Raw genomic sequence first — 27,191 nt, forward strand, 5'->3', positions numbered from 1 at the left:
ACTTTGTTAAAATGTTAACAACAAAAAAGAAGAGAAAAAGAGAGAAAAAGAGAGAAAAGAAAGAGAGGTAAGTTGTTAGTAAGGACAAAAATATAAAAGGAAAGTGGATACATAAGCAAAAAACTTGGGAAAGTATATCATGAGTGTAAAGTGGGTTTTTGTGACAATATTTTGGAGAAAGTGGATTTTCATGACATTTGCCCTAAAAATAAAAGATCTGAAGATCGAGTCTTTTTCTTCTCAGAGGCAGCTGCTGAGTTTATAGGTCCTGTCCTCCATCCAGATTAATCGGACAAAAGACAAGAAGAAGAAAGAAACACAGTTGGATACAGAGAAAGATATGGCTGTCGGGATAAACGCGATGGCGGTGACGTTTGCGGCGCACGCGCTGGCTGTAATCGCGGCGGTTATGGTGCTGGTTTGGAGTATTAGTTACAGAGGTGGATTGGCCTGGGAAGCTACTAACAAGAATCTCATCTTCAATGTATGTATGCCTTCTTTCAATCTCCCTTCAAACTTAATTAACTGAAAGCTCTCTCATTTATTTATCTTTCTCGCGTCTGCGTTGACTCTCTTCTGTCTCATTCATTAGTGGGTGATTTTACAAATCCACCTGATCCTAGTTCCGATTTTTTTTAAAAAAGTTTGATTGATAGTCTTCTTTTTATCCGTTTCTCAGTGCTGTTTTCTTAGTGAGTGAGAATCCTCTTGTTATCTTCATATTTTGTTAAAGTTGTAAAATGGGTTTTTGATCACTAGTCAGATAATTCTAGTTTTGTAAGCAATCGTCCTCTGATGTGTCCCAAGTTTTTGCTATTGAAGTGCCTTAGGATCCATGAGTGTTGTTGTGGGGGTCGTATTCAGTTTATTACAGTATGAGTGAATGTCCAAAACATGATGTTTGGTCTTCTTGTTTTGTTTAATTGATTGTGTTCAAAGAAGGTTTCTTGGGTCTTCTCTTCAGTTGTCTTTAATCCTGTGTTTTCTAGCCCTTAAGATTGTAACAAGAGCTTGTAATCTTTTGTTTCACTACCTTATTTGCAATCTGTGTTTGTGTTCTGATACATAGTTCGTTTTTTTATGTGATCCAGCTGCATCCTGTTATGATGCTTATTGGATTTATAATCTTGGGAGGAGAAGGTAACGATAACAACATCTTTTGAACAACGAGATAAATAAGATACCACTTTCATTTCGATCTTGATTAGTCCCGTTGATGATCACCATATAATCTTGGTCTTTTTTTGGAATTGGAAACGGCAGCCATTATAAGTTACAAAGCGCTTCCCCTGGAGAAACCAGTGAAGAAGTTGATCCACCTTATACTCCATGCCATTGCTTTGGCTCTTGGGATCTTTGGCATCTGCGCAGCCTTCAAGAACCATAATGAAAGCAACATCCCTAATCTCTACAGTCTCCATTCCTGGATTGGTATTGGAGTCATTTCCCTTTATGGCTTCCAGGTATAATTCCAATATGGCCTTTTTAGCTCCACTAGACAATTCTTTCCCCATTAAAAACATGTAAATCAATTCAAAGATAATCAATCACACAAGTTTTTTTGACTTTGCAGTGGGTGTACAGCTTCATAGTGTTCTTCTTCCCAGGAGGATCAGCAAATCTGAGAAGCGGTTTGCTTCCGTGGCACGCAATGCTCGGCCTATTTGTTTATATACTCGCGGTTGGGAATGCAGCTTTAGGGTTTCTGGAAAAGCTGACTTTCTTGGAGAATGGAGGGCTTGACAAGTATGGATCCGAGGCATTTCTCATCAACTTCACGGCCATTGTCACTATTCTCTTTGGTGCCTTTGTGGTACTCACTGCTTCTGCTAAGTCTCCGTCACCTTCCTCCTCCAATGATGATGATACTGTTGACTACAGCTACTCTGCTATATAAATAACACTTCCTACATTCCACTTACATCTCAATTGCCCCTTGTTAATTCTGTCAAAACTCCATTTATATATGTAGCTAAAAGCTTTATGTTGTACGCTACTTCTGGTGTGTACAATCTACAAAAACATTTGATGAATCTTGCTATACTTTTATTGCCATTTCTTTAAAAACCTCTCATCATCGAAGTATCATATATAAGTGTTGTACTGTTTTTAGTTCTAAGCTAGTGTAGTCGGTTAGACAACCCATTTTGAGCCAAAAAAAAGAACTTGAGTGGGAATATTCATTAACTTTCACGAGCATTGCGTCTCCTAATATGGTATGTAGTGGTGACAAAGCATTTAGACAAAAATGAACACTTTCTAACTTTCGTTTTCCCCTTTTTGGTCAACCGTAAAGTTTCGTTTTCCCTTATAAATTTGATTGACAGTACATTAGAGCGCTGTTTATGAAGAAAAGAATTTAGCAGAAGAATTACAATCTTAGGATTCTCTTGGAGACTCATGCTTCTGAAACTTGGAACCAAACACGACGTCGTTAAGAGTCCAGTTGTTGTTGATCATCATTTCGTTGTAATGGAATCGATAAACATCACTTGTTTCTTCATAATCTGAGACATTGTTTTCGATATTCGGAGCTCGATTGTGCTTAGAGTCTATAAAAACAGAGGAATCATCGATATGGGGATCCGAAGAAGAAAGCCATTCGTTGAAGAAAAGCCTTGGAAGCTCAGGAGCTGAAGAACATTGATGATTGTTATTTCCGTTGCTTTCTTGTGATGGAGATGAAGATTTGTTTTCTAGGAGTCTCTGGAAAGAAATCACATGATTCGAGATCAAGGTTTCCGGGTTTCTTTTTCCACAAGAAACAAGTGATGAAGAAGGAGAAGAAGAAGAGGATATAAATTTTGGGTGCTGCAAGTTCCGAGACTTGAGCCATCTCTTTTTCAAATGAGAATGCCAATAGTTCTTTATCTCGTTATCTGTTCGTCCCGGCAAGAATTTCGCAATTTGCGACCACCTAAATACACCTTATCATTAGTCTCTCTTTTAACTAGCATCCTAAAAACAATAGGTTTAGGTCTTGGGGTTAAACTTACTTGTTACCCAAGGAATAATGAAACGTCAAGATGGTCTCTTCTTCTTCTGCGCTAATCATTTCCCTCTTCAAACCTGGTCTTAGGTAATTAATCCATCTTAATCTGCAACTCTTCCCATTCCTTTGTAACCCTATCAAACCAAAGTTGACTAAATTAAGTAATAATTTGGTAGCTGACAAACTAGTACAGAAGAAGATGAAAAGAGAGACCAGCTTTGATGGGAACAGTAGTCCAGCAAGAATGGCCATGGGAGAGGATGCAACTCCTTAGCTTCTCGTCTTCATCGGGTGACCATAACCCTTTCCTCTGTTTCTCTCCAGATTTCGTCTTCGCCATCACTCTATCGTCTCAGTTAAAGCTGTCCCTGATACAAGAAAACATGTCTCAGTATTATGATGATTGAGACAACATATATCACCAAAATGTCTACAGATAGAGCCTACATACTTAGTGTTAAGAAATGACCAAATAGGCCTGTTTAGAGTAAAAGACAACTGACATGTATATATTGTATTTTTTTTTATTATTTTTTATGGATATTTATTTGTGAATATCTTATGTGTATATTGTATGCATTTGTATAAGCAGTGAGGGAGAAATTTCATAATGGAATATGTAAGGATTAACTATGTGTAGCAAAAGTCTACTAGGATAAAATTGATTAATTATTGATATGCAGTTACATTATATGGTTCCTACGTACGTGAAAAAAAAAAAGGAAGAAGAATCTTTTGCAATTTCTTGTTTGCTACTCTTCGTTTCTACTTATACTTACTTTACTGGAGTTTGATAGACACGAACAAAGATATATAGTTGCAAGAAAATATCAAAGAGATGACCAAATGAGCAAGTTTAACGTGAGACGTGATCTAAAGTAAGCACTAGAAATGATTCTAATAGATGCATGGAACATTAACGTGAGACGTGATCTCGAGATATCAAAAGTGAGTTACAATGGACGATATTAACTTAAAATAGATGTGCAAAATGTCAAACTAGTATAACAAAAAGAAACAAAAGTGTCAAAAGGGTATAACTCGGTTGTTTCATAGTTACAGAAATATGTTTATAAGATATATTATATGTGAGTTACATACACACATTTACAATGGACGGTGTCTTGAGAAATCAGATAACATCTTCATATCCAAAACACTCTCAAAATGTCGGCAAGAATTTTATATGGCCGACTTCTTTAATTTTAAATCGCGTCAATGAGTTTTTCTTTGTTAGGAACTTCATCATAGTGGAATAATCTGTCTTGATTCAATTCAATGATTTGTGAATAATGATGAAATAATGATTATTAAGAATCATCCAATCTGTTAATCTTTTTCGTAAAGCATCATTAGCAAGCAGCCAAATTGCATTTGATATAAAGCAAGTACAACTTGAAATAATAATTAAGAGCTTCTTTTTTTTTGTTTTTCTGAATTATATAAATTCAATTATAAGAGGGCCTATTCAAACCATGATTATGGAGAATTTGATGGGATTTAAGAAATTTAGAATTTTGATAGATTTTAGGGAAGTTGATATGATTTTCTGTAAAATTCTTTCAAATCCCACCTAAAACCATGAGATTTGGATTTCTGTATTTTTAACTAAACAAATCCTCTCAAATCTTCCAAAATCCTAAAAATCAATAAAATTCAAATCCACAAAATTGTTTTGAATAACACTAGATTTTAAAGTAGATTTTTAAATCATCAGTTCAATAACCGTGAATTTTAAAGTAGATTTTTAAATCATCAGTTTAATAACATTGAATTTTAATAGACTTTTTAAAATTCATTATTGAATAACATAGGATTTGTAAATTTCACATAAATCACTTAAAATGACAAGTTGAATACACGTTATATATGTAGTGAAGTCAACATTGAGCTCCTATTTGCTGCTAGTAATCATCATTGAATATTTTTCTTTTCCTCTCAGTCTCTCACGATGTTGTTTTTATTTATTAGAGAACAAAAGTAATAACATTTTTCACGGACAAGTGGACCAATAATAAGAGTAACTGAGGAATATTGTTAACTTTAAAACAGTATGAATTCCTTCTGTCCCGATCGAAATGGCCCTGTCGCGATTTTAATATACTCTTGAGTTTGTATTTTACTTGTTGGCTCTATTGCCCTGTGGAGTATATTACAAACATATTAAAACTGAGGAAAAAAAAAAAAAAATGACTATCTTGTCTTGGTCGTCAAGATCGCATAATATAATTTGCCGTCAAAATAATCACCAGTGAAACACGACTAGTGTTATGATGACCTAATTTTGCCCACAAAACTTCTCCTATTTCGACCATTCCGGCCTTGTGCTTGTGGTATGATGTGATAAAAATTAATAAACATATTTGTCATTAGTTGGTTGATTTCTTACCGGTGTGGTATTTCGTATACCACCAACAAAGTAGTTTGAACATGGCCAAGTTTGTCTTTCATTTCTCATACACATATCATTAAAATAGAAATATCATTTAACATTGAATGAAACACACGTTTTCGGTTAGACAAAACAGGCGTTAGTCAAATAATGACGAATGCTTTAAGAAACGAGATACATAATCTTCTTCTTTTTTTTTGTGCTGAAACTTTGAACCAGTTCTACATAAATAAAATCCAACAAGTCTATAATGTAAATAATCCCACACGCATCATCCAAAAATCACATCTCTAAACCGGTAGCTACAGCTCTCTACCGTACCTAATAAGTAACTTAGCATCTGATAGGGTTTCTTCTTCTTCAACACACCGAGCAGAATCACGAACTAATCATGTTGAAATGGAATCTGGATAGCTGTTGGGGCATGGTTGATATAACCGGTCCATATCTCTGTTACAGGAAATGAGCATATGTTTAGAGTTTTGTAGCAAAACCCATTTTCCAAAGGTAAATAATAGTATCTTGATATAAGTAAAACCTGAACATTGTCATAGAGCTCAAACAAAGGGACGGCCAAGAGTTTCAAGTTTTTGGGCACAGCAAAGTACTCTTTCTCAGACAAGTGAACAATGTAGAGTCTCTTGCATTCCTGGCCATACCAGAAACAAAAAATGAGATATAAGGAAAAGTGTAAAAGAGGGAAGTTGAAGCTAGATTGTGTTCTCTTTTCCTACCTTTGGTTTCGTAATGTGAGGAGGGCAATACGGGTACATCATGGTTTCAAAGTTTGGACGCCACCAAGTCGCAACACATTCTCCTACCTAGTAAAGGTGGCAAAAACCCATCAAAAAACCAACGGATCAGGGACATAGCTAGTCATATAACACAATCAGACGTGTATCAATTCATGGCATAGTCTTCTTTCTTCATGTAAGAAATAAACAAATAACCTCTATCAATGACACCAGACCTATCTTTGTTTCACTGTATAAATCCCTCATTCCTGGCATGCTAAGAGTAATGACAAAACTATTTCTATATTGAATTGTTCTCGTTTCCATTAAGAGCAAGCACATACTACACCGACCTATTTCTTGTAAGCCTTCTATCTATACCTAAATATCTGGTCACTATCAGTCAAAAAATTGAAGTAAAACCAGGATGGTACCTTCCAGTCAGGTACAAGTGCAGCCGAATTGCCTCCAAGCTTACTGGTCAACTTTCTTTTCAGGCCATCAACTTCTGCAGAGACAACATCGTACACCCAAAACTTAAGCAATCAAGTAACTCATAACAGGATAGAAAGTATTACTAACGGATTGTCATTGTATACCATTTTCTCCAGGCTTCAGGCGTCCACCTGGAAGTTTGCAGAATGTGTTACCAATTTGCAGGAGAAGTATATGAGGATGGTTGTGTTCTTGTACCTGAAAGGTTTACCAACATAAGGTATCAAGAACAATCCTAAAGTTAGAGAGATATAAGTAATGTCTAATTATCTACTTAACTTATACACCAACAAGATAGTTGTAACTGTGGGTTATAGGTTTATAAGGTTGAGTTTTAGGATGTCAAAACAACAACTTATGTTTCCAACGATCTCAAGAGATGAGAAAGTGAATGTAAAGCAGATGATACTCCATCGGAAAACATGAAAGCTTAGAAGGGCAAGGGTGCATATAAACAAATTAAGAAATGAAACAAGAAGATGTATCAAATCTGTCTGCTATATGGCACCTTCAAAACCTGTGACTTACTAAAACTAAAAGTTCATTTTTATGACTTTCTTCAGTCAGTTTTACCAAAATTTCACTGGATCCATACAGTTTGTGACTTTCTTAAGAGCAGTTTAATACATTCATGCAATTAGAGTTTTTTGGAATAAAAGGTTACCCAAACAGTACAAAGTTGAGTTGGAGATGGCAACTAGAAAAGGAAGTAGAGTGACTCCAGGCATATATCAAACACTTCTATAGTTATGCCCCGATTCAAATAATAATTGGGTCGAGAACGTATCTTTACAGAGAATGCTAAGATAAAGTACAAAAATGTTGACACTTCAGTGGTATTATGCATATGAAAATGTGGCCATACAATTCATGACCCACATAACTGTTCCACCGATTCTAAAACAGCACACAAATAAACACAGAGAGAACAACAGACGATATTAGTAACAAGTAGAGTGGATAAAAAATTATCATACCAGTAGAATCCCTTCAACGCTAGTCCTCATGCCTTCCTTCATATAGCTGCAACACACCGGTAAGAAATCAAGAAAGAGATACATTAGTCATCAGCCTCCAAGAATGTCCTAAGTTAGAACTATAGAATTCCAAACTTCAATTATTCAAGCAAAAAGCATGAGACTTTTACTTACAAAACAAAAGTTATAGCTGTTCCCCTCTCAAATCAATCAGTGAAAACTTAAACAGCCTATAAATTTATTTTGTTCACTAAGTCAGATCTCTCTTAAAAGTTCCTCTAGAGTATGAACAAAGTTATAGTTGCGTAAAATGGCTAAGAGATCATAACAATGTTTGTTAAGGAGCCAAAAAAACAGAGAATAAAAAAAAATCAAACAAAGCCAACCCATTCTAAATGACGAATCTAAACCTCACCAGCTGAGCAAAGGGAGAAGCTAGACAATTCAGAAGCAGCGAGAGAACGCAGATACACTTATAAAAAAATCTCAAATTGTTTACCAAATCAGCGAGATCATGATCTAAAAGCATGTAAAGGCTGGAGATTTCTAGGGTTTTAAAACTCTTGTCATCTTCTACAGAAGGAGCTACTAGAAGAAGACATAAAACAAAGAGGAGAAAGAAGGAGAGAGGCAAAACGTACTTAATTTTCATACGAGCGAGTCGGTCGGCGACGGATGTGTCCTTCTCCAGCTTCGGTTCCTTAGTTCCGAAGCTGTAGTTCGAAAGCGGGTACGTGTTCACCACCTGAGACATAGCCATCTCTCTCTCTCTCTCTAACCCAAATCGACTCAGAAAAAACTGCTCGGTTTCTCTTCCTATTGTCTCTCTCTCGATCTATCGATCGGCGGCGGCGACGGTGACAGAGGATTAATGTCGTCGGGGGCAATTTAATGACACCGTCTCTCTCTACCACCACCACCAACTTCTAGACTCACACGGCCGTAGACTTTTATTATTGTAACACTTCAGGCCCATTTTAATGGCTCGGCTCGGCCCATATTAATGGCTCGGCCCGACCCATAAGAACCCCCTGCCTTCGTCACTTCAGTTTCAGTGGTTTCTTCTTGGTGGTGGGAGTAGCAGCAACCTAAGAAAGCGCGCGAAAATCGGCAACCCAAGTTCGCCATAGCCACCCACGACCTTACATTTTATCTTACCATGAAGAAAACAAATATGGGGAAGCAAAAGCAGCAGACGATTTCTCGATTCTTCGCTCCCAAACCTAAATCCCCAACTCAGGAACCGGTTCCGGTGGCTGAATCATCATCTCCGGCACCGAAGATATCCGCCACTGTCTCTTTTTCTCCTTCAAAGCGTAAGCTTCTCTCCGACCACCTCTCCGCCGCGTCACCCAAAAAGACTAAACTTTCTCCTCACACTCAAAACCCCATACCCGACCCTGATTTACACCGAAGGTTTCTCCAGAGGTTTCTGGAACCCTCGCCGGAGGAATCTGTTCCCGAAACGTCATCATCAGCGAGGAAGTACACGCCATTGGAACAGCAGGTGGTGGAGCTAAAGAACAAGTACCCAGATGTGGTTTTGATGGTTGAAGTTGGTTATAGGTACAGATTCTTTGGAGAAGACGCTGAGGTTGCAGCACGTGTGTTGGGTATTTACGCTCATATGGATCATAGTTTCATGACGGCGAGTATACCGACATTTCGATTGAACTTTCATGTGAGGAGATTGGTGAATGCAGGGTACAAGATTGGTGTGGTGAAGCAGACTGAAACTGCTGCCATTAAGTCCCACGGTGCTAACCGGGGAGGCCCTTTTTTCCGGGGACTATCGGCGTTATATACTAAAGCCATGCTTGAAGCGGCTGAGGATATAAGTGGTGGTTGCGTTGGTGAAGAAGGTTTTGGTGCACAGAGTAATTTCTTGGTTTGTGTTGTTGATGAGAGAGTTGACCCGGAGGCATTTGGTTTAGGTATGGAAATGAGTTTTGATGTTAGAGTTGGGATTGTTGGCGTTGAGATTTCAACTGGTGAAGTAGTTTATGGAGAGTTTAATGATAATTTCATGAGAAGTGGGTTAGAGGCTGTGATTTTAAGCTTGTCACCAGCTGAGCTGTTGCTTGGCCAGCCTCTTTCACAACAAACTGAGAAGGTAAATTTATCTCTAATGAGTAAAAATGTTACTAATTTAAGCATTCTTTGATTAATTTTGAACAGTTTAGCTCCTCAATTGGTTTTCTCAGATCTGTCTAGAGTTGTGAAAGAGGCTTTCTGTATGTATAATCTCTATCTGTATGTATAATCTCTATATAGATTAGTTTGAGATTAGAATCTCTGTCTGTATGTAAAATCTCTATATAGATTAGTTTAGAAGACTTTATCTTCTTGGCCTATGTGCATACATGTTGTGATAGATGATCGTTTGGTATCTTTGTTTGGCAGTTTTTGTTGGCACATGCTGGACCTACCTCAAATGTTCGAGTGGAACGAGCCTCACTGGATCGTTTCCGCAGTGGTAGTGCAGTAGATGAGATTATTTCATTATGTGAAAAAATCAGCGCAAACAACCTAGTAGATGATAAAGAACTCAAGGTGGAGACTGCTGAAGAAGGAATGTCTTGTTTGACAGTTCACGTACATCATTTGATTTTCTAAAATCTTTCACTTTATTTGATTTTGATGATTCTCTGTTAGCATGAGATTGTTAATAAACACATCTAGCTTCCAAGAAGAGTTTTTCTTTTATTAAATGCTTGCTGCAATTCCTGCTAACTTATTCTTTTGTTGATATTGCAGACAATTATGAACATGCCACATCTGACTGTTCAAGCCCTTGCCCTGACATTTTGCCATCTCAAACAGTTTGGATTTGAAAGGATCCTTTACCAGGGGGCTTCATTTCGCACTTTGTCAAGCAGCACAGAGATGACTCTCTCAGCCAATACACTGCAACAGTTGGAGGTACTTTCTGCTTTATTTAGCGAGCCACATGTTCTGTTAATATTAAAATTTCAGCCATTTCGAAGTATCATAACTGAGTTTCCCTTATAAGAAATTTTATCTATTTTCAGGTTGTGAGAAATAATTCAGATGGATCGGAATCTGGCTCCTTATTCCATAATATGAATCACACTCTTACAGTATATGGTTCCAGGCTTCTTAGACACTGGGTAAGACATAATATATTTTCTTCTTAGATTTTTGTAAAGTTTGGTCTTGTTTCAAGTGTTTGAAGTTCGAAAGATGCTCCAACTCATTGTTGATGTACCAACTTGTCGTCTTATAATAAAGAATAAATAATTTACTGGCATCTTTCAGTTCTTGAAAGGGACATAGATTTCTATACTTACCCCTCAGAGTTTTCATGAAGTTTTTGCTAAGTAGTATGGAAATTAATTAGAAAGACCTCTTATCATGATTTGTGGGCACTTCCATTTCAACAGGTGACTCATCCTCTTTGCAATAGAAATCTGATATCTGCTCGCCTTGATGCTGTTTCTGAGATTGCTGCATGCATGGGATCTTATAGTTCTTCCCAGAAGATCGATGAGTTGGTTGAAGAAGGTTCTGAGAGAACAACTGTATCACCTGAGTTTTATTTCGTTCTCTCCTCAGTCTTGACTTCTTTGTCTAGATCATCTGATATCCAACGTGGAATAACAAGAATCTTTCATCGGACTGCTAAAGTCACAGAGGTGATACTTGGCCTGTCCTTTTCCCTCTTATATTCGTGCTTGTGTTGTCTAAAGTTAATTAAATTCTCATATAGTGCAATACTGTAATAAATTTTGTCCATGGATATAGTTTAAACTGCCACCATGTATGTTGACTGACCAAGTCTAATCATAAAAAGTCCCTCTGAAGTGAGTTGGAAAATAATACAGAGGATGGTCTCTTCGCGATATCTAGTCAAATAAATACGTGTTTCATAGTAATAGGCTAATAGCACCATTGTTCAGTATCCTATCCTCTTTTATCACGTTGGTTTTCATTTTATAGACATAGTCATATGGAAAGCTATAAACTTCAACGTCCCAACTCCCAATTCTCAGTTATCTTGATTAGGAAAAGAAATTAATAGGCAGAGCAGAAAAATATTGAAGAGTTATACGAGTTTTGCTTCACTTCCATGTTTTTTTGTTGACTAGCTCTTGCTTTTTAACCCTCTTCCTTACCTGAGGTCTGAAGGTTCTTAACTTTCTGGATGAAAAGTTCATCGCAGTTATGGAAGCTATTTTACTTGCGGGGAAGCAACTTCAGCGGCTTGGCGTAAAGCAAGACTGTGGAATGACTACGCAATCCACAACTGTGCAGTCTTCTCTTTTGAGAAAATTGATATCTGTTGTTTCATCTCCCGCTGTGGTTGACAATGCCGTAAAACTTCTCTCTGCCCTGAATAAGGAAGGGGCTGTTCGAGGAGACTTGCTCGACATACTAATCACGTCCAGCGGCCAATTTCCTGAGGTTTGTATCTTCTATGGAAATTGATATGTTTTACTTTCCTCTTAATGTTATGTTTTATGCATCACACAGCTCCTTATCATTAATCTTCTTTGCTTTTTTTCATGAATCAATTGTTGAGTAGTGACGATGTTATGGTCCATAACTCAATTCTGTTATTTGCTATGCACAGCTAGCTGAAGCTCGTCAAGCAGTTTTAATCGTCAGCGAAAAACTTGATTCCTCGATAGATATATTTCGCAAGAAACTCGCAATGCGAAATTTGGAGTTTCTTCAAGTGTCCGGGATCACACATTTGATAGAGGTACTCTCTCGTGATTTTCTTATGCTTTCTTACCGCAAGAGTGCAGCTTTCTTGATTTGTTTTGAAATTGCACCTAAAAGGAATCCCAAAAGTATCATCATGTTTCAGGATAAGAATAAGTATCAAGAAGGTAGCTTGTGTTGGTTTCTTTGTGGTTACCGTTCTCACTTTCTCGTGCATATATCCATTAAAATATTCGCAGCTATGAACCTAATTTTTGTACATTTTTGCACATTTTTGCGTATAATACTCTCTCATCATTGAAAGTTGTGGACCTTTATTTCTGATCTGAAGCTAAGGCTTTGTGCAGCTGCCCGTTGATGCCAAGGTGCCTGTGAATTGGGTGAAAGTAAATAGCACCAAAAAGACTATTCGATATCATCCCCCGGAAATAGTAGCTGGGTTGGATGAGCTAGCTCTAGCAACTGAACATCTTGCCATTGTGAACCGAGCTTCGTGGGATAGTTTTCTCAAAAGTTTCAGTAGATACTATACAGATTTCCAGGCTGCCGTTCAAGCTCTTGCTGCGCTAGACTGTTTGCACGCCCTTGCAACTCTATCTAGAAACAAGGTCGAAGGAACAAACTACAAAATGTGTGCTTGTAGTCACTGCTTTGCAAGTTTTAACTTCGTTCAGATATTTTCCTCTGCAGAAGTATGTCTGTCCTGTGTTTGTGGATGACTGTGAACCAGTTGAGATAAACATACAGTCTGGTCGTCATCCTGTATGCATCTGCTCTCACTTCCTTTTCTCTTTCTTGCTACGTCTAATTAAGTTGGTAATGGATCGATCATTTTGTTTTGAAAATTCCCAGGTATTGGAGACTATATTACAAGATAACTTCGTCCCAAACGACACAAGTTTGCATGCAGAAAGGGAATACTGCCAAATTATCACCGGACCTAACATGGGAGGAAAGAGCTGTTATATCCGTCAAGTTGCATTGATTTCCATAATGGCTCAGGTAACATAGACATTAACAGTATAAGCTTATGCTTTACCAAAATACCAAAATTTCTTGCGTATGTTAGATGCGAAATGATTCTGATTACGTTTCCCAGGTTGGTTCCTTTGTACCAGCTTCATTCGCCAAGCTGCACGTTCTTGATGGTGTTTTCACTCGGATGGGTGCTTCAGACAGTATCCAGCATGGCCGAAGTACCTTTCTGGAAGAATTAAGTGAAGCGTCACACATAATCAGAACCTGCTCTTCTCGTTCGCTTGTTATATTAGATGAGCTTGGGAGAGGCACTAGCACACACGACGGTGTAGCCATTGCCTATGCAACATTACGACATCTCCTAACAGAAAAGAAATGTTTGGTTCTTTTTGTCACGCATTACCCTGAAATAGCTGAGATCAATAACGGCTTCCCAGTTGCTGTTGGGACATACCATGTCTCGTATCTGACATCGCAGAAGGATGAAAGTGGTTTTGATCATGATGATGTGACCTACCTATATAAACTTGTGCGTGGCCTTTGCAGCAGGAGCTTTGGTTTTAAGGTTGCTCAGCTTGCCCAGGTAAACTCGCCTCAAATACATAAGTTTATATCTGACATACAGAATGAGCAGCATAGGTAGGCCATCCTAAAAGAGGCCTTAAATAAATTGAAGATGATCAGTAAATGCGTTAGTCACTGAAATATATGGCTATGGTTGGTCCACTCATGAAACTGATCTCACATATATACTTGACTGTAGATACCTCCATCGTGTGTACGTCGAGCCATAACCATGGCTGCAAAATTGGAAGCTGAGGTATGTGAAAGAGAGAAAAACACACGCATGGAATCACTCAGAGGAGAACCAAAAGGTCATGAAGAGGATCCAGTACATGGTGACCCTGAAGATTCAAAAAGCTTAGAAGAATCTGTTATTGGTTTAGATGACTTCTTTGCAGACCTGAAACTTGCTCTCTCTCAAGAGGAGAATCCTTTGAAATCATTCGAGTTTTTAAACCGTGCGTGGAAGATTGCAGCAAAAGAATCAGTGTAGCAAGTTTAGCAAAATCAAACTAAACACACTCCATCGTTATTTAATCGAATAGCAAGCATGTTAGCACCTGCAATGTTTTTGATCATGTGCAGGCAAGTAATGTAGTTGTGTACATAAACAGTGTTGACATTTTATGAAGATTTCCAGAAGTACCCTTCCCTTTTGTACGAACCAGTCCAAACGTGGAATAGTAGAATCTAACGGGTTATGATGTCCCACGTGGCTAACATTAGAATCTATTATGGTCAAACTCAAATGCACGGACGGCTGTCGAGCGTGTGTCCATCGTGGCCATGGGCGGGGGTTAAAATATGAGATTCTTCTCTTCGCCACGAGAAAAACTTTCCAGTTTTCAACAGAAAGTTGGAAAAGAGAAGAGAAGAATCGGATTCATAGAGGTAAAGGCAAAATCTTTCGTTACGATGTTCTCATCTTAGAAATCGAAACAAGTACCGATTGGTGTTCCGTTCCGTGTGTTTGGATTTTGGTCGAGGATTAGTCTTTTGTGGTTTCAGGGACGAATTTCTCTGTGTTTTTATGTCGATGGAGGATAAATTGGTGTTTTGCCTGTAGTAGTATTTATCTTTGAGGTTGTCGTTAATTTTCTTTAATGTTGTCGTTAAAGATAAGCAAATATATGTTTAATGTTGCAGTCAGGTGAACTATATTATTTTGTTGGGAAAGAGTATATAATCAGCTCAAGATGAAGTACGTTTCTCCTTCTCCCTGTTTCTTTCCACCTTTTTTTTGTAGTAGTTAGACTCTTTGTTAGAATTCTGGAATGCACTCTTCACCTTATAAGAGTATAGCATGATCTTCATCAGGATGGAATAAGTAACAGTTTTAGTGAATCTTTCACTTTTGTCTTGGTTTAAGGCTCATGTATTGGCTAGGTGATCATGTTTAGCTTATCTCAGGATGTTTTACTATATATACAGTTCAGGCTGCAGCACATTGTCTTCGTTTTCAGCTTTTAGCAACAGTTATTTTCTCTGTTGAGTATATATATTCATTTCTTATGGCAGGGGACGTGTACAATGGGATGAAGCTAATATAGTGGAAATTGAATCCAACAAACCTGTAAGGCAGAAGATTACCGAACCAAAGACACCGTATCACCCCATGATTGATGATGATGATTTGGATTTCTTTTTTCTTCTAGTGTTGCCTACATATATGCTTCTGGCAATACTGGCATATATATAGTAAATACAAAATAGTAGTCACCATCTCTATACAGAGGAAATTAAAATAACACAAACATAACCTACAGTATATGCTGTCATGTTGGTTAAATTTGAAATGGTGTCAGTCTAGTTGGAAGAGTAACCTGAACAAAATTTCTGATTTCTTTTTCTCTCTGGGTTGGTTTTTTTATTCAGGTTCTCTGTCTCCTAGAGGAAGATCATTTGACAACTGTGTTGATGAAATGCATCGTGCGGAAGAACTAAGGAATGTTCTGAATGATGTAGCTTCTTCCAGTAAAACTTTCAGCCAGAGATCCGAGTCTGGAGGCTGGAGCTGGTCCGAGGATGACACAGATCCAATGGATGAATATGAAGGTTATTTACAAAACCAAATAAATAGATCAAAGATGCATGACTCGTAGTTTCATCAGGTTCTTGGTTCCTAGAGAACATCTTAATCTATGTTTTTTGTGCAACTGCAGATTCTGAGATTGAGAAAAATGAAAGTTTCAAAGAGCATAGACGGGCACACTATGACGAGTTTCGAATGGTAAAGGAGCTGAGATCCTCTGGGTCTTTCTATGGTAAAGATGCAGAAGTGGATGATGGTGCCAAAATAGTTAAATCCGAGGCAACAATCTCACAAAAAGCTCCCAGTGTTAATGGCTCGGATAGAGAAACAGCTGATGGTGATTCCGATGCAATATCACCGAGAAAGTCATCCTTGTCCGCTAGTTGATTCAAACCTCAGAATGAACCATTTGTCACTACAGACTACGGTGTTATTAAACTGTAGCAAACACAAGTTTTAACTATAAGAGGATCATATATAATATTTACAAATCATTCATATAAAATGTTGATGATCTATTGGATGGATACTCTTGTTTTCTTTCCTTCTTCTTTTATTTTTCTGAAAGTCTCACATTGTTACAAAACACAATAAATAGACAGTTAGAATATGATTATATGAAAGATTTATAAAACGGTTTTTTTTTTCTAAAGAAAATTAAACTCACTAATTTTTTAGTGTATCATCAAAGAACAAGACAAAAAATTCAAAAATTTGGGATACCTTTATATTAAGTAAACACTTCATAAATCTACGGAAATAGATAAATCGGAAACCATAATCTTTCTATAAACAAAATCTACAAAAGATCTGATTTAAGCTCCGAAAGATAATCAATAATAATAATCCAATTTTGGCTATATGTTGTTAGTATCACACAAATCTAAAATATATAAAGAAGAAGAACATACAGGTAATATTGATTCGACAGGAGCAACAACCTAAAACAATCAAGTAGGTGCTTGAACGAGCGGCGTAAACCCTAAAGATGATGTTTTTGTGTCCTCTGGTGAGTAATTATATGTGATTTCCAACGACTATATGAATGGGTTTCGACCCATAACACTTATAAATCACAGCAAAAAAAAGAGAAGAAAAAAAATTAAATAAGTAAACACTAACTCAGTATGATTTTTCACCAAAATTTAATAATTAATGGTTTGTGTAATAAGTTTAATATGAGAAAAAATAGTAGTAATATGTATCTTCACTTATCAGTAATCACTAAAGAACTTTTTCCAAAGTATCAAAACATACAGAAAAAAGAAAACATTATCAACGAAATTTGTTTAACAATACAAATTTCATTAATTTGAACCACATTGATTAAAAAAAAAAAACAATTAAAATAATTAAGAAACAATAACAGGTAAGAGTTTGATTGGAAATATATGATGATAGACTTTCTATCTTACCATTAACCTTAGTTGTAAGTTGTAACTCTAGATTTATGTTTATAGATTTCCGACTAATTACAATTTTATTTGTAAAAATAAAAATGTTATATGATCTCTCTCTCATTTCTCCTCCATGAATGTTACCACCACTTGAATCTTATCGAACGATTCATATGATAACACGAATCTATTGTCCCACTCCTAACCACGAGAGATCTATTAGCACATCAGCACGTGTCGGTGTCTTTTGATCCACGAGGTCGGTGACGCTTAGCTAGTTGACCGGTATAGTCGGTTATTACCGGTTCTTCCATGTTTTTAATTTTTTTTTTTTTTTTTTTTACGGTAAAAAATTATGAGTTTCTTTTATAATTAAATAATGCAATATACTGTATACTTTTCCCCCAACTAGGTCTTAATTTGTGAATTGAGATTGATTTTTTTTTTTTTTTTTTTTTTTTTTTTTTTTTTTGCAATTTCAGGTTAGTATTCATATTTTGACTATGGTAGAAGTATAGTATTAAAACATTTATTTTTCTTAATTTTGGGGGCTGAGTTAGATTTGTTTGCGTAAATAAGATTTGTGAAGTCCCCCAAAATAATAAAAGATCTCTATCTTTCTTTTTTCTTTTCTTTTTCTACAGGTTTTGCCGATTTTTTTCTTTTTTATTTTTGGTTTTGCCATCGCTGAATGGTGCAGTAAAGTGTTTTAATTCTCTCTTTGTGTACTCTCTTCCTCTCTCTCTACTGGGTTTCTTTCTTCAAAATTTCTGATCTTTTTTTTTTATTTTGGAATTGTGAAAGTCCATTTCGTTGACAAGTTTCTTTCTGGGTATTGAACTTTTGATTTGAGTTGCCCGATTGGATTCAAAGTTTTAGTCTTTTGTTGGTAAGTTGTATCCTTTTTTTGCTGAATTTGCTCGTCTGATATAATTAGGGCTTTTTGTTTTTTTTTGTTTTTTTTTTAATTATTGTCTTACCCTTGTTGGATTTGTTGTATATCTAAGTCTCTGATTTTTGTTTTCATTTCTTTTCAGATTTTGACTACTCAGCTCAATCAGCTGAATCTTTCTGTAATTCTTGGATCCTGAATGGTTTAATTATCTTAGTTTGATCGGTTAGAATAGAGCATAGCAGCTTGGGATCCGTTTGGCTCGGATTCTGAGAGGACGGCTTTTCAAAGATTTAAGCTTTTCATTTTCTTTGAGAATCTGTCCTTTGTATTTGGACGACGTGTTTGCTCTCCTGGGGCATGAACAGAACAGTAGTCTCAGGAGCTGTCGAATCGAGTTTCTCATTGACTGATGCTGTTGGTTCGGAAGCTCTAAATATGCAGAGGAGCAGTGGCATCAATAATAATAATACGCGTATCCCAACATCACCAATGTCTTTCTCCTCCAGTAGCGTTAACATGCCTGGTTCATCTGTTCTTGATGGGTCTGCTTCAATGCAACACTTACCTCAGCAGCAGTACCAACTACAACAGCAAGCTGGGCAAGGTTCAGTTCCAATGAGGGATAACAGTTACTCCCATGTCGATAAGAAACCCAGATTAGAAGTGAAGCAAGAGGACATGTTGCAGCAGCAGATTTTACAGCAGTTGATCCAGCGTCAGGACCCTACTGGAAGGAATCCGCAGTTGCAAGCTTTGCTTCAGCAGCAGAGAATAAGGCAACATCAGCAGATTCTTCAATCCATGTCACCCTCTCAGAGACTCCACTTTCAGCAACAGCAGCAGTTGAGACAGCAATTACAGGGCACTCAACAGATTCCTCCTAATGTACGTCCTTATGAAGTTGGCGTGTGTGCTCGGAAATTGATGATGTACTTGTATCACCTGCAGCAACGACCTGCTGTAAGCTCATACTTATCTGTGGACTTTTTAGCAATTTCATCACTTCTATTCAAGTTCTAACCATTACTGATATCTCTTTGTAGGAAAATTGCATTACCTATTGGAGGAAATTTGTGGCAGAATACTTTTCACCTCGTGCAAAGCAAAGGTTGTGCTTGTCACAGTACGAAAGTGCTGGGCACCATGCCCTTGGCATGTTTCCACAAGCTGCTCCAGTCAGTTTCTTCTTTGCTCTGTGTTTTTTGATCTTTTATGATATTGATGTTCTGTGTCTCTGTATCTTTTACCATATTCCATATAAAGTTTACTACTTATGAATTTCACTGCAGTACACAGATTGTTTGATTAATAAGTCCATCATCTCATTTTGTTTGCAGGATATGTGGCAATGTGATCTTTGTGGCACCAAATCTGGAAAGGGATTTGGTAAGAGAGTTGCAAATATCATTCTTGTGTGTACTTATATTTCTCTGCCTTCACTTGAGCACAGTGAAGAAACTTACACATGCTAATTGCTCTCTTTTTATTGTTTTAAACGTAACTTATTGTTTTAAAGCAATTTAGTTAAAGAAGTAGCTAACTGTCACTTCTCGTGTTAATCCGCAGAGGCAACTTTTGATGTACTTGCCAGACTTATTGAAATCAAATTTGCAAGTGGTATTATTGATGAGCTCTTATATCTGGATCACCCTCGAGAAAACAGATTTCCCAATGGACTGATGATGTTAGAATATAGAAAAGCAGTCCAGGAAACTGTACACGAGCAGTTTCGTGTTGTCCGTGAGGGCCATCTTCGCATCATATTCTCTCAAGATTTGAAGGTATCTACAACAACTCTCTGGTTCAAACTTTTGAAAAGAGAAGAAAAAAATCAATCAGCAGTGTGCTTAACTTTACTTTGCTTCTTTCTAGATATTGTCTTGGGAGTTTTGTGCTCGGCGTCATGAAGAGCTTCTTCTTCGCAGACTTATTGCTCCGCAGGTCCTATTCTAACCCTTGCGTAAATTATTATGAACTTAACTTTACAAAAAAATATTTCTCGTCAACTGTGTGGCTATGTTTCCCTAAACATTTTGTGTAATGTGCTTAGCTTCTGGTTTCCTATGAATTAGAGCACAAAGTTTGTAATTCTACTTCAAAACAGATGTTTGTCGATGCTGCAACGCTGTTAAGAAGTGTACTAAAATCTTATTATTGGTCATGCAGGTGAACCAGTTGCTTCAGGTTGCACAAAAATGCCAGAGCACGATCTCAGAGAGTGGATCAGAGGGAGTTTCTCAGCAGGATTTACAGTCAAATAGTAACATGTAAGTTGATCCTTATTTTCCTTTTTACATCCTGTATGGTGGTTGCAGACTATTCTTTTATTTTCGATTCTCAGGCATTTGTTTCTAGTGCTCTTTGTCATTCTTGGGTGCTAATTTGTGTATCAGGGTCTTGGGGGCAGGACGGCAACTGGCAAAGTTCATGGAATTACAGTCACTGAATGATCTTGGCTATCCAAAAAGATATATCCGAACTCTTCAGGTACTCATTAGCTCCTTTCCTAGCTACTAATTTTGTATATGAAGACCTAAGAAGGCCTAATATTGAGCCGTTGCATGTGACAGATATCTGAAGTTGTCAAGAGCATGAAGGATCTGATGAATTTCACTGGCGAGCACAAAATCGGCCCTATTGGTAATAAGTCTACTAACTTTCCCGCTGGTGCATCTTTCACTTGAAATATCTACTGATTTTTGTAACTCTCCTGGTGAAAATGTTCTCTTTGATTTTCTGAATGAATGTTGTGAATGTTATGTGATTCCTGCTTATGTCATTTATGCAGAGGGGTTGAAACGGCTTTTGGAACAGACGGTGACAGTAAAGCTCCAGAGACAGAAAATGCAAGAGATGGAGCAGTTTGGGAATAGTGGATCTATGAATGGCCCAGCTCAAGCTCAAATGGGATTAACTTCAGGAACGATAAATGGATCAACTGGCAACAACTCCAATAATCACCATCAAATTGTTGGTCGTGGAGCTATGAGTGGGCAAGCTCAAGCTCAAATGGCGTTATCTTCAGGAACGGTGGGCGGCTCAACTGCCAACAACAACTCCAATAATCACCATCAAATCGTTGGTCGTGGAGCCATGAATGGCTCAGCTCAAGCCGCAGAAGCTCTGACCAAGTACCAAAGCATGCTTATGAGACAAAATGCTATGAATATCCCAAACTCAAATACCGGCAAACAAGAGGGGTTCTCGAGTCAGAACCCTACCCCAAACTCAAACCAGAGTCCATCTTCGTTGTCTCATCAGAGGCAGAACCTAGCTCAAGGTGGATTTCCCAGCTCTCCTCAAATGCAACAGCAACAGCGAACCATGAGCGCTCCCAACATGCTTCCGCAGAATCACCCTCATCATTTGCAATCACCACATTCACATGGTAACAGTCAGGAGCAGCAGATGCTTCATCAGCTGTTGCAGGAGATGTCTGAAAATGGAGCGAGTGTGCAACAGCAGCAAGCCTTTTCGGGTCAAAGTGGTAGCAACAGTAACGCAGAGAGAAACACAACTGCCTCCACTTCCAACATCACAGAAGGAGGCCGAGTTCCAAGCCGCAACAACAGTTTTAAAGCAGCCTCAAACAATAACCTTCATTTGTCAGAAGATATATCGGTTACAGGACTACTATCTCATGATTTCTCAGAAGACGGCTTCTTCAACAACAGTGATATCTATGGTGGCTTGTAATATCCCGACAAACAGAGGCATTGTTACTTTGACTTAACTCATTGAAAGAGAATTTAGGGCTTATTCTTCTCATTTAGGTTGGTCTTTGTATAGAAACCAAAGAGATATGAGGCCAATGAAGGTATTTCTGATTTGTTGTAACTTATCTATAGGAACTTTTAGCATCTTATTTGTTCCCTTTTAGAGATGGTAAAGATGTAATCTTAAGATTATTTCTGCAGACACTTTCAAGCGATTTTATTCTTTTTAATGCTTTTACTTTGTCTATGGGTTTGAGTTCGAAGTCATGAAACTTAATATATTATAGAGTCTTATTTATTGATCCAAATAGGGTTTTACATCTCCTACCAAAGTGAGATTTGGTTCTGTATGGGCTGATAAGATCATCATCTTGAAGGGGGCTCATAAGTTGTATGGAAAAACTTAAAACATAACAAGTTGCAACACAACTTTAACTACTCATGAGCCTTTTTTAAAAGTTTTATGTCCTCTTTTATCGTGTATGGCTGTATGCTATTAATCGAATCATTGTGGATTTTTCTGTAGAGTGGCTCTTCAACTTAAAGAAACTGGTTTCTGTAGAGTTGGTCTTCCGATAAGGAACATGAAAAACATTACCATAGAATATGCACATACAAGCATGTTTTTATGCAAATATATAACTTATCAGATTAAGGTTTTAATGGCATATTCCAGAGGGTTCATTTTTTTGTTAACTTATAAAAATATAAACAAGTAGTTACTACTTAGAATCCGTAAAAGGATGAGCAACTTAAAAAACATGTCTATAAAGTATAAACAGATTGTTAAAACGCTTTAAAAAACAAGAAAAAGAATAAGATCACTGATAATGTTGGCAGAAATCATTATCTAAGATTTCATCTCACAATCACTAAAAGGGGAAAAGGAGATGAAGCTAAAGTGCCTATGAAGTTACCACAAATCTTCCTTCGTTGGTCTCATATCTCTTTGGTTTCTATACAAAGACCAACCTAAATGAGAAGAATAAGCCCTAAATTCTTTCACTGTGTTAAGTCAAAGTAACAATGCTTCTGTTCTGCTTGGATATTACAAGCCACCATAGATATCGCTGTTGTTGAAGAAGCCATCTTCTGAGAAATCATGAGATAGTTCTGGAACCGATATATCTTCCGGCAAACGAAAGTTATTGTTTGATGCTGCTTTGAAACTGTTGTTGCGGCTTGGTACTTGGCCTCCTCCTGAGATGTTGGAAGTAGATGCAGTTGTGTTTCTCTCAGTGTTACTGTTGCTACCACTTTGACCCGAAAAGGCTTGTTGCTGTTGCACACTCGCTCCATTTTTAGACATCTCCTGCAACAGCTGATGAAGCATCTGCTGCTCCTGATTGTTACCATGTGAATGTGGTGATTGCAAATGATGAGGATGATTCTGCGGAAGCATGTTGGGAGCGCCATTCATGGCGCGCTGCTGCTGTTGCATTTGAGGAGAGCTGGGAAATCCACTGGTAGCTAGGTTCTGCCTCTGATGGGACGACGAAGATGGACTCTGGTTTGAGTTAGGGTTATTCATAGCATTTTGTCTCATAAGCATGCTTTGGTAGTTGGTCAGATCTGCTGCCGCTTGAGATGAGCCAATAGCTTCACGACCAACAATTTGATGGTGATCATTGGAGTTGTTGTTGGCAGTTGAGCCTCCCATCGCTCCTGAGGATAACGCCATTTGAGCTTGAGCTGGCCCACTCATAGCTCCACTACTCCCAAACTCCTCCATCCCTTGCATTTTCTGTCTCTGGAGCTTCACTATTGCCGTCTGTTCCAGAAGCTGTTTCAACCCCTCTGCATAAGGGACATCAGCAGTCAGAAACTCAATAACCAGAGCAAACACAGCCTTTCAACTGGAGAGTTGCAGAAATCAGTATTATTAGAGTGAAATTTACACCAGAGGGGAAACCTCGTTTTTGGTCTAAGAAGAATGATGTAGATCGGAATACTAGACTTACCAATAGGGCCAATTTTGTGCTCGCCAGTGAAATTCATCAGATCCTTCATGCTCTTGACAACTTCAGATATCTGTCAGTCACAATGAGTTACACTATTAGGACTTCTTAAGGCTACAGTATAAATACAAAGATAACAGCTAGGAAAGGAGGAAATGAGTACCTGTAGAGTTCGGATATATCTTTTTGGATAGCCAAGATCATTCAGCGACTGTAATTCCATAAACTTTGCTAGCTGCCGTCCTGCTCCCAAGACCCTGACACAAATTAGCACCCGGAAATGATATAGAGCACTAGAAACAAATGCCAGAACATGGACAATAAAAGAATAGTCTGCATCGACATTATTGGTTGTAGAAAGGTATATTAAGTGTTACGGATCAACTAACATGTTGCTGTTTGACTGTAAATCTTTCTGAGAAACTCCCTCTGAACCACTCTCTGAAATCGTGCTCTGGCATTTCTGTGCAACCTGAAGCAACTGGTTCACCTGCATGACCAATACTAACTTTTCAATAAACTTGCCAACACCATTGCAGCATGTCTGTTCTGAAGTAAAATTACTTTATGCTCTATTTCAGAGGAAACCAGAAGATAAGCACTTAATACGAACTGTTTAGGGAAACAGGGTTTTATTGGCCATCCTCAAATTCATAACCAAGGGTTTTAGGAAAACAGATATACAGTTGACCACAAACATCTCTTAAGCTCCTAATAATTAACACAAGGGCCATGCAGTTAGAATAGGACCTGTGGAGCAATAAGTCTGCGAAGAAGAAGCTCTTCATGACGCCGAGCACAAAACTCCCAAGACAGTATCTAGACAGAAGCAAATTCAAGATTAGCTAAGCATTAGCACACTCTTGATTGTTTCTTTTCTTTGCTTTTCATGTTCTTCGATGAATATGCAGGGGAAGAGAAAATTGGAAGACAGGCACAATTTTGAACCAGAGACTTGTTCTAGATACCTTCAGATCTTGAGAGAATATGATGCGAAGATGGCCCTCACGGACAACACGAAATTGCTCGTGTACAGTTTCCTGAACTGCTTTTCTATATTCTAACATCATCAGTCCATTGGAAAATCTGTTTTCTCGTGGGTGGTCCAGATATAAGAGCTCATCAATGATGCCACTCGCAAATTTAATCTCAATAAGTCTGGCAAGCACATCGAAGGTTGCCTCTGCAAAACAAGAAGATGACAGTGCTTAGCTACTATTTTGACGGGAGAGTTTTTAAAACAATTATTGGAGTTTTAAACAATAAAAGAGAACAATTAGCATATGTAAGTTGCTTCATTGTGCTCAAGTGAAGGCACAGTGATACAGTAGACACAAGAATGAAATTTGCAACTCTCTTACCAAATCCCTTTCCAGACTTGGTGCCGCAAAGATCACACTGCCACATATTCTGCAAATACAATGAGAGATGATTGACTTAAAAATTGAACAAACTCAGTGTAGTCAAATTCATAATTAGTACAGGTGAGGTGGAGTAAACTTATATATGGCTAAAGATACAGAGATACATAACATCAATATCATAAAAGATCAAAAAACACAGAGCAAAGAAGAAACTGACCGGAGCAGCCTGTGGAAACATGCCAAGGGCATGGTGCCCAGCACTTTCGTACTGTGACAAGCACAACCTTTGCTTTGCACGAGGTGAAAAGTATTCTGCCACAAATTTCCTCCAATAGGTAATGCAATTTTCCTACAAAGAGATATCAGTAATGGTTAGAACTTGAATAGAAGTGATGAAATTGCTAAAAAGTCCACAGATTAGTATGAGCTTACAGCAGGTCGTTGCTGCAGGTGATACAAGTACATCATCAATTTCCGAGCACACACGCCAACTTCATAAGGACGTACATTAGGAGGGATCTGTTGAGTGCCTTGTTGCTGTAATTGCTGTCTCAGCTGCTGCTGTTGCTGAAAGTGGAGTCTCTGAGAGGGTGACATGGATTGAAGAATCTGGTGATGTTGCCTTATTCTCTGCTGCTGAAGCAAAGCTTGCAACTGCGGATTCCTTCCAGTAGGGTCCTGACGCTGGATCAACTGCTGTAAAATCTGCTGCTGCAACATGTCCTCTTGCTTCACTTCTAGTCTGGGTTTCTTATCGACATGGGAGTAACTGTTATCCCTCATTGGAACTGAACCTTGCCCAGCTTGCTGTTGTAGTTGGTACTGCTGCTGAGGTAAGTGTTGCATTGAAGGAGACCCATCAAGAACCAATGAACCCGGCATGTTAATGCTATTCGGGGAGAAAGACATTGGTGATGTTGGGATACGCATATTATTATTATTGATGCCACTGCTCCTCTGCATATTCAGAGCTTCCGAACCAACAGCATCAGTCAAAGAGAAACTAGATTCGACAGCTCCTGAGACTACCGTTCTGTTCATGCCCCAGGAGAGCAAACACAGACCAAGTCGTGCAAATACAAAGGACAGATTCAGAGAAATGAAAAGCTTGAAACTTTAAACCGTCCTCTGAGAATCTGAGCCAACAACAAAGCCAAACGGATCCTAAGCGGCCAAGCTCTACGTTCACCGATCAAACTGAGATAATTAAACCATTCAGGATCCAAGAGAGATTGAGCTAGTTTTCAAAGCCTGAGCACCCCAGTGGTCAAAATCTGAATGAAATGAAAACAAAAATCAGCAACTAGAAGCAAATTAATAGTTCGTCGATGCAACAAAGAGAAGACGGAAAGGCGAATTCTTTATAACACTCGAAAGCCCTAATATTATCAGACTAGCAAATTTTGAAGCATAGAATAGTTATAGACATCTCTCTATCTCAAAGGATGAAACTTACCAACGAACAAACTTCAAATCAAATCAAAAGCCAGAACCTTTCATTCAACCAAGTAGACTCGACTTGCACGAATCCCCAAAAAAAAACTGAAATTTGAAGAAACCCAGTTGAGAGGGAGTAAACAAAAGATTAAAACTTTCTTTACTGCAGCATTTGGAAAACAAACAAAATGGATGAGATATATTTCCTTTTCTTGACAATAGTTTTTAGTCACAAATCTTTATTTTTTTTAATTTTTTGTCATCTGATTTTATATTATAAAACATATATATTTTTTTATTGGGACTAGTCTCCAGTCCAAAAGAGAACAAACAAAGGTTTAAGATTAGTCCGAGCGTTGTCAAAAAGCGTTAGATGAGTTTCTTTGTTAGATCGAAGGGAGTCAATAGGTCCGTCCTAAGTCCTAACGTTGTCATGAAACGTTTATCGATGTGTTCCGTTTAGTCATTGAATGTGTTTTGATGTTCGCATTCGAGAGCCGCGATTTTATTGACAAGGAAAAGCGTTGCTAGCTAATTTGGTTATATGTATTCTATGCAGGTTAGGAACTGA

The 27,191-nt window shown here is 37.9% G+C and overlaps 7 protein-coding genes across 15 annotated transcripts; 4 read left to right on the forward strand and 3 right to left on the reverse strand.

Moving 5' to 3' along the window:
- Window positions 1-119: 119 nt before the first annotated feature.
- LOC104717704 (transmembrane ascorbate ferrireductase 1) lies at window positions 120-2,067 on the forward strand. The gene is made up of 4 exons (XM_010435314.3): window positions 120-484; window positions 1,092-1,140; window positions 1,264-1,463; window positions 1,574-2,067. The coding sequence occupies exons 1-4, from the start codon at window positions 341-343 to the stop codon at window positions 1,895-1,897; spliced, it is 717 nt and encodes a 238-aa protein (XP_010433616.2). The 5' UTR covers window positions 120-340; the 3' UTR covers window positions 1,898-2,067.
- Window positions 2,068-2,277: 210 nt separating this feature from the next.
- On the reverse strand, window positions 2,278-3,445 carry LOC104717705 (transcription factor LAF1-like). The gene is made up of 3 exons (XM_010435315.3): window positions 3,206-3,445; window positions 2,997-3,126; window positions 2,278-2,917 (listed from the first exon to the last, which is right to left on the reverse strand). Exons 1-3 carry the CDS (start codon window positions 3,330-3,332, stop codon window positions 2,380-2,382), a joined length of 795 nt encoding a protein of 264 aa, XP_010433617.2. The 5' UTR covers window positions 3,333-3,445; the 3' UTR covers window positions 2,278-2,379.
- A 2,078-nt stretch (window positions 3,446-5,523) lies between these two features.
- Window positions 5,524-8,512, reverse strand: LOC104717708 (pre-mRNA cleavage factor Im 25 kDa subunit 2). Its single transcript, XM_010435319.3, has 7 exons — window positions 8,232-8,512; window positions 7,591-7,636; window positions 6,718-6,811; window positions 6,553-6,626; window positions 6,119-6,205; window positions 5,923-6,033; window positions 5,524-5,834 (listed from the first exon to the last, which is right to left on the reverse strand). The coding sequence occupies exons 1-7, from the start codon at window positions 8,348-8,350 to the stop codon at window positions 5,763-5,765; spliced, it is 603 nt and encodes a 200-aa protein (XP_010433621.2). The 5' UTR covers window positions 8,351-8,512; the 3' UTR covers window positions 5,524-5,762.
- Window positions 8,513-8,536: 24 nt separating this feature from the next.
- Window positions 8,537-14,481, forward strand: LOC104717707 (DNA mismatch repair protein MSH3). Of its 7 annotated transcripts, none has more exons than XR_015568553.1 (12): window positions 8,537-9,703; window positions 9,994-10,185; window positions 10,348-10,512; window positions 10,623-10,721; window positions 10,995-11,246; window positions 11,764-12,015; window positions 12,185-12,316; window positions 12,627-12,887; window positions 12,970-13,041; window positions 13,132-13,281; window positions 13,398-13,840; window positions 14,021-14,481. XR_015568553.1 is itself a non-coding variant. In XM_010435317.2 (12 exons), the coding sequence occupies exons 1-12, from the start codon at window positions 8,750-8,752 to the stop codon at window positions 14,312-14,314; spliced, it is 3,285 nt and encodes a 1,094-aa protein (XP_010433619.1). In that variant the 5' UTR covers window positions 8,537-8,749; the 3' UTR covers window positions 14,315-14,481. The 7 variants fall into 7 exon arrangements, 3 of the variants coding, with proteins under 3 accessions (XP_010433619.1, XP_087325427.1, XP_087325426.1); XR_015568555.1 differs by having other exon boundaries at window positions 11,774-12,015; window positions 13,379-13,840; XR_015568554.1 differs by having other exon boundaries at window positions 9,994-10,143.
- A 102-nt stretch (window positions 14,482-14,583) lies between these two features.
- On the forward strand, window positions 14,584-16,371 carry LOC104717706 (protein phosphatase inhibitor 2-like). Of its 3 annotated transcripts, none has more exons than XM_087469302.1 (5): window positions 14,584-14,712; window positions 14,968-15,022; window positions 15,340-15,394; window positions 15,697-15,876; window positions 15,984-16,371. In XM_087469302.1, the coding sequence occupies exons 4-5, from the start codon at window positions 15,744-15,746 to the stop codon at window positions 16,238-16,240; spliced, it is 390 nt and encodes a 129-aa protein (XP_087325428.1). In that variant the 5' UTR covers window positions 14,584-14,712; window positions 14,968-15,022; window positions 15,340-15,394; window positions 15,697-15,743; the 3' UTR covers window positions 16,241-16,371. The 3 variants fall into 3 exon arrangements, with proteins under 3 accessions (XP_087325428.1, XP_087325430.1, XP_087325429.1); XM_087469304.1 differs by having other exon boundaries at window positions 15,340-15,451; window positions 15,696-15,876; window positions 15,984-16,358; XM_087469303.1 differs by lacking the exon at window positions 14,584-14,712 and having other exon boundaries at window positions 14,951-15,022.
- Window positions 16,372-17,687: 1,316 nt separating this feature from the next.
- LOC104717709 (putative transcriptional regulator SLK1) lies at window positions 17,688-22,091 on the forward strand. The gene is made up of 10 exons (XM_010435320.3): window positions 17,688-18,139; window positions 18,288-19,105; window positions 19,189-19,320; window positions 19,483-19,531; window positions 19,712-19,926; window positions 20,018-20,086; window positions 20,312-20,412; window positions 20,539-20,632; window positions 20,716-20,785; window positions 20,934-22,091. Exons 2-10 carry the CDS (start codon window positions 18,503-18,505, stop codon window positions 21,839-21,841), a joined length of 2,241 nt encoding a protein of 746 aa, XP_010433622.2. The 5' UTR covers window positions 17,688-18,139; window positions 18,288-18,502; the 3' UTR covers window positions 21,842-22,091.
- Window positions 22,092-22,613: 522 nt separating this feature from the next.
- Window positions 22,614-26,975, reverse strand: LOC104717710 (putative transcriptional regulator SLK3). The gene is made up of 10 exons (XM_010435321.3): window positions 26,640-26,975; window positions 25,616-26,457; window positions 25,401-25,532; window positions 25,181-25,229; window positions 24,788-25,002; window positions 24,570-24,638; window positions 24,209-24,309; window positions 23,983-24,076; window positions 23,823-23,892; window positions 22,614-23,658 (listed from the first exon to the last, which is right to left on the reverse strand). Exons 2-10 carry the CDS (start codon window positions 26,222-26,224, stop codon window positions 22,910-22,912), a joined length of 2,088 nt encoding a protein of 695 aa, XP_010433623.2. The 5' UTR covers window positions 26,225-26,457; window positions 26,640-26,975; the 3' UTR covers window positions 22,614-22,909.
- Between the last annotated feature and the right edge of the window lie 216 nt (window positions 26,976-27,191).

The sequence above is a fragment of the Camelina sativa genome, chromosome 10 (genome assembly GCF_030686135.1).
Source record: "Camelina sativa cultivar CO46 ecotype springtype chromosome 10, ASM3068613v1".
Taxonomy (NCBI): domain Eukaryota; kingdom Viridiplantae; phylum Streptophyta; class Magnoliopsida; order Brassicales; family Brassicaceae; genus Camelina; species Camelina sativa.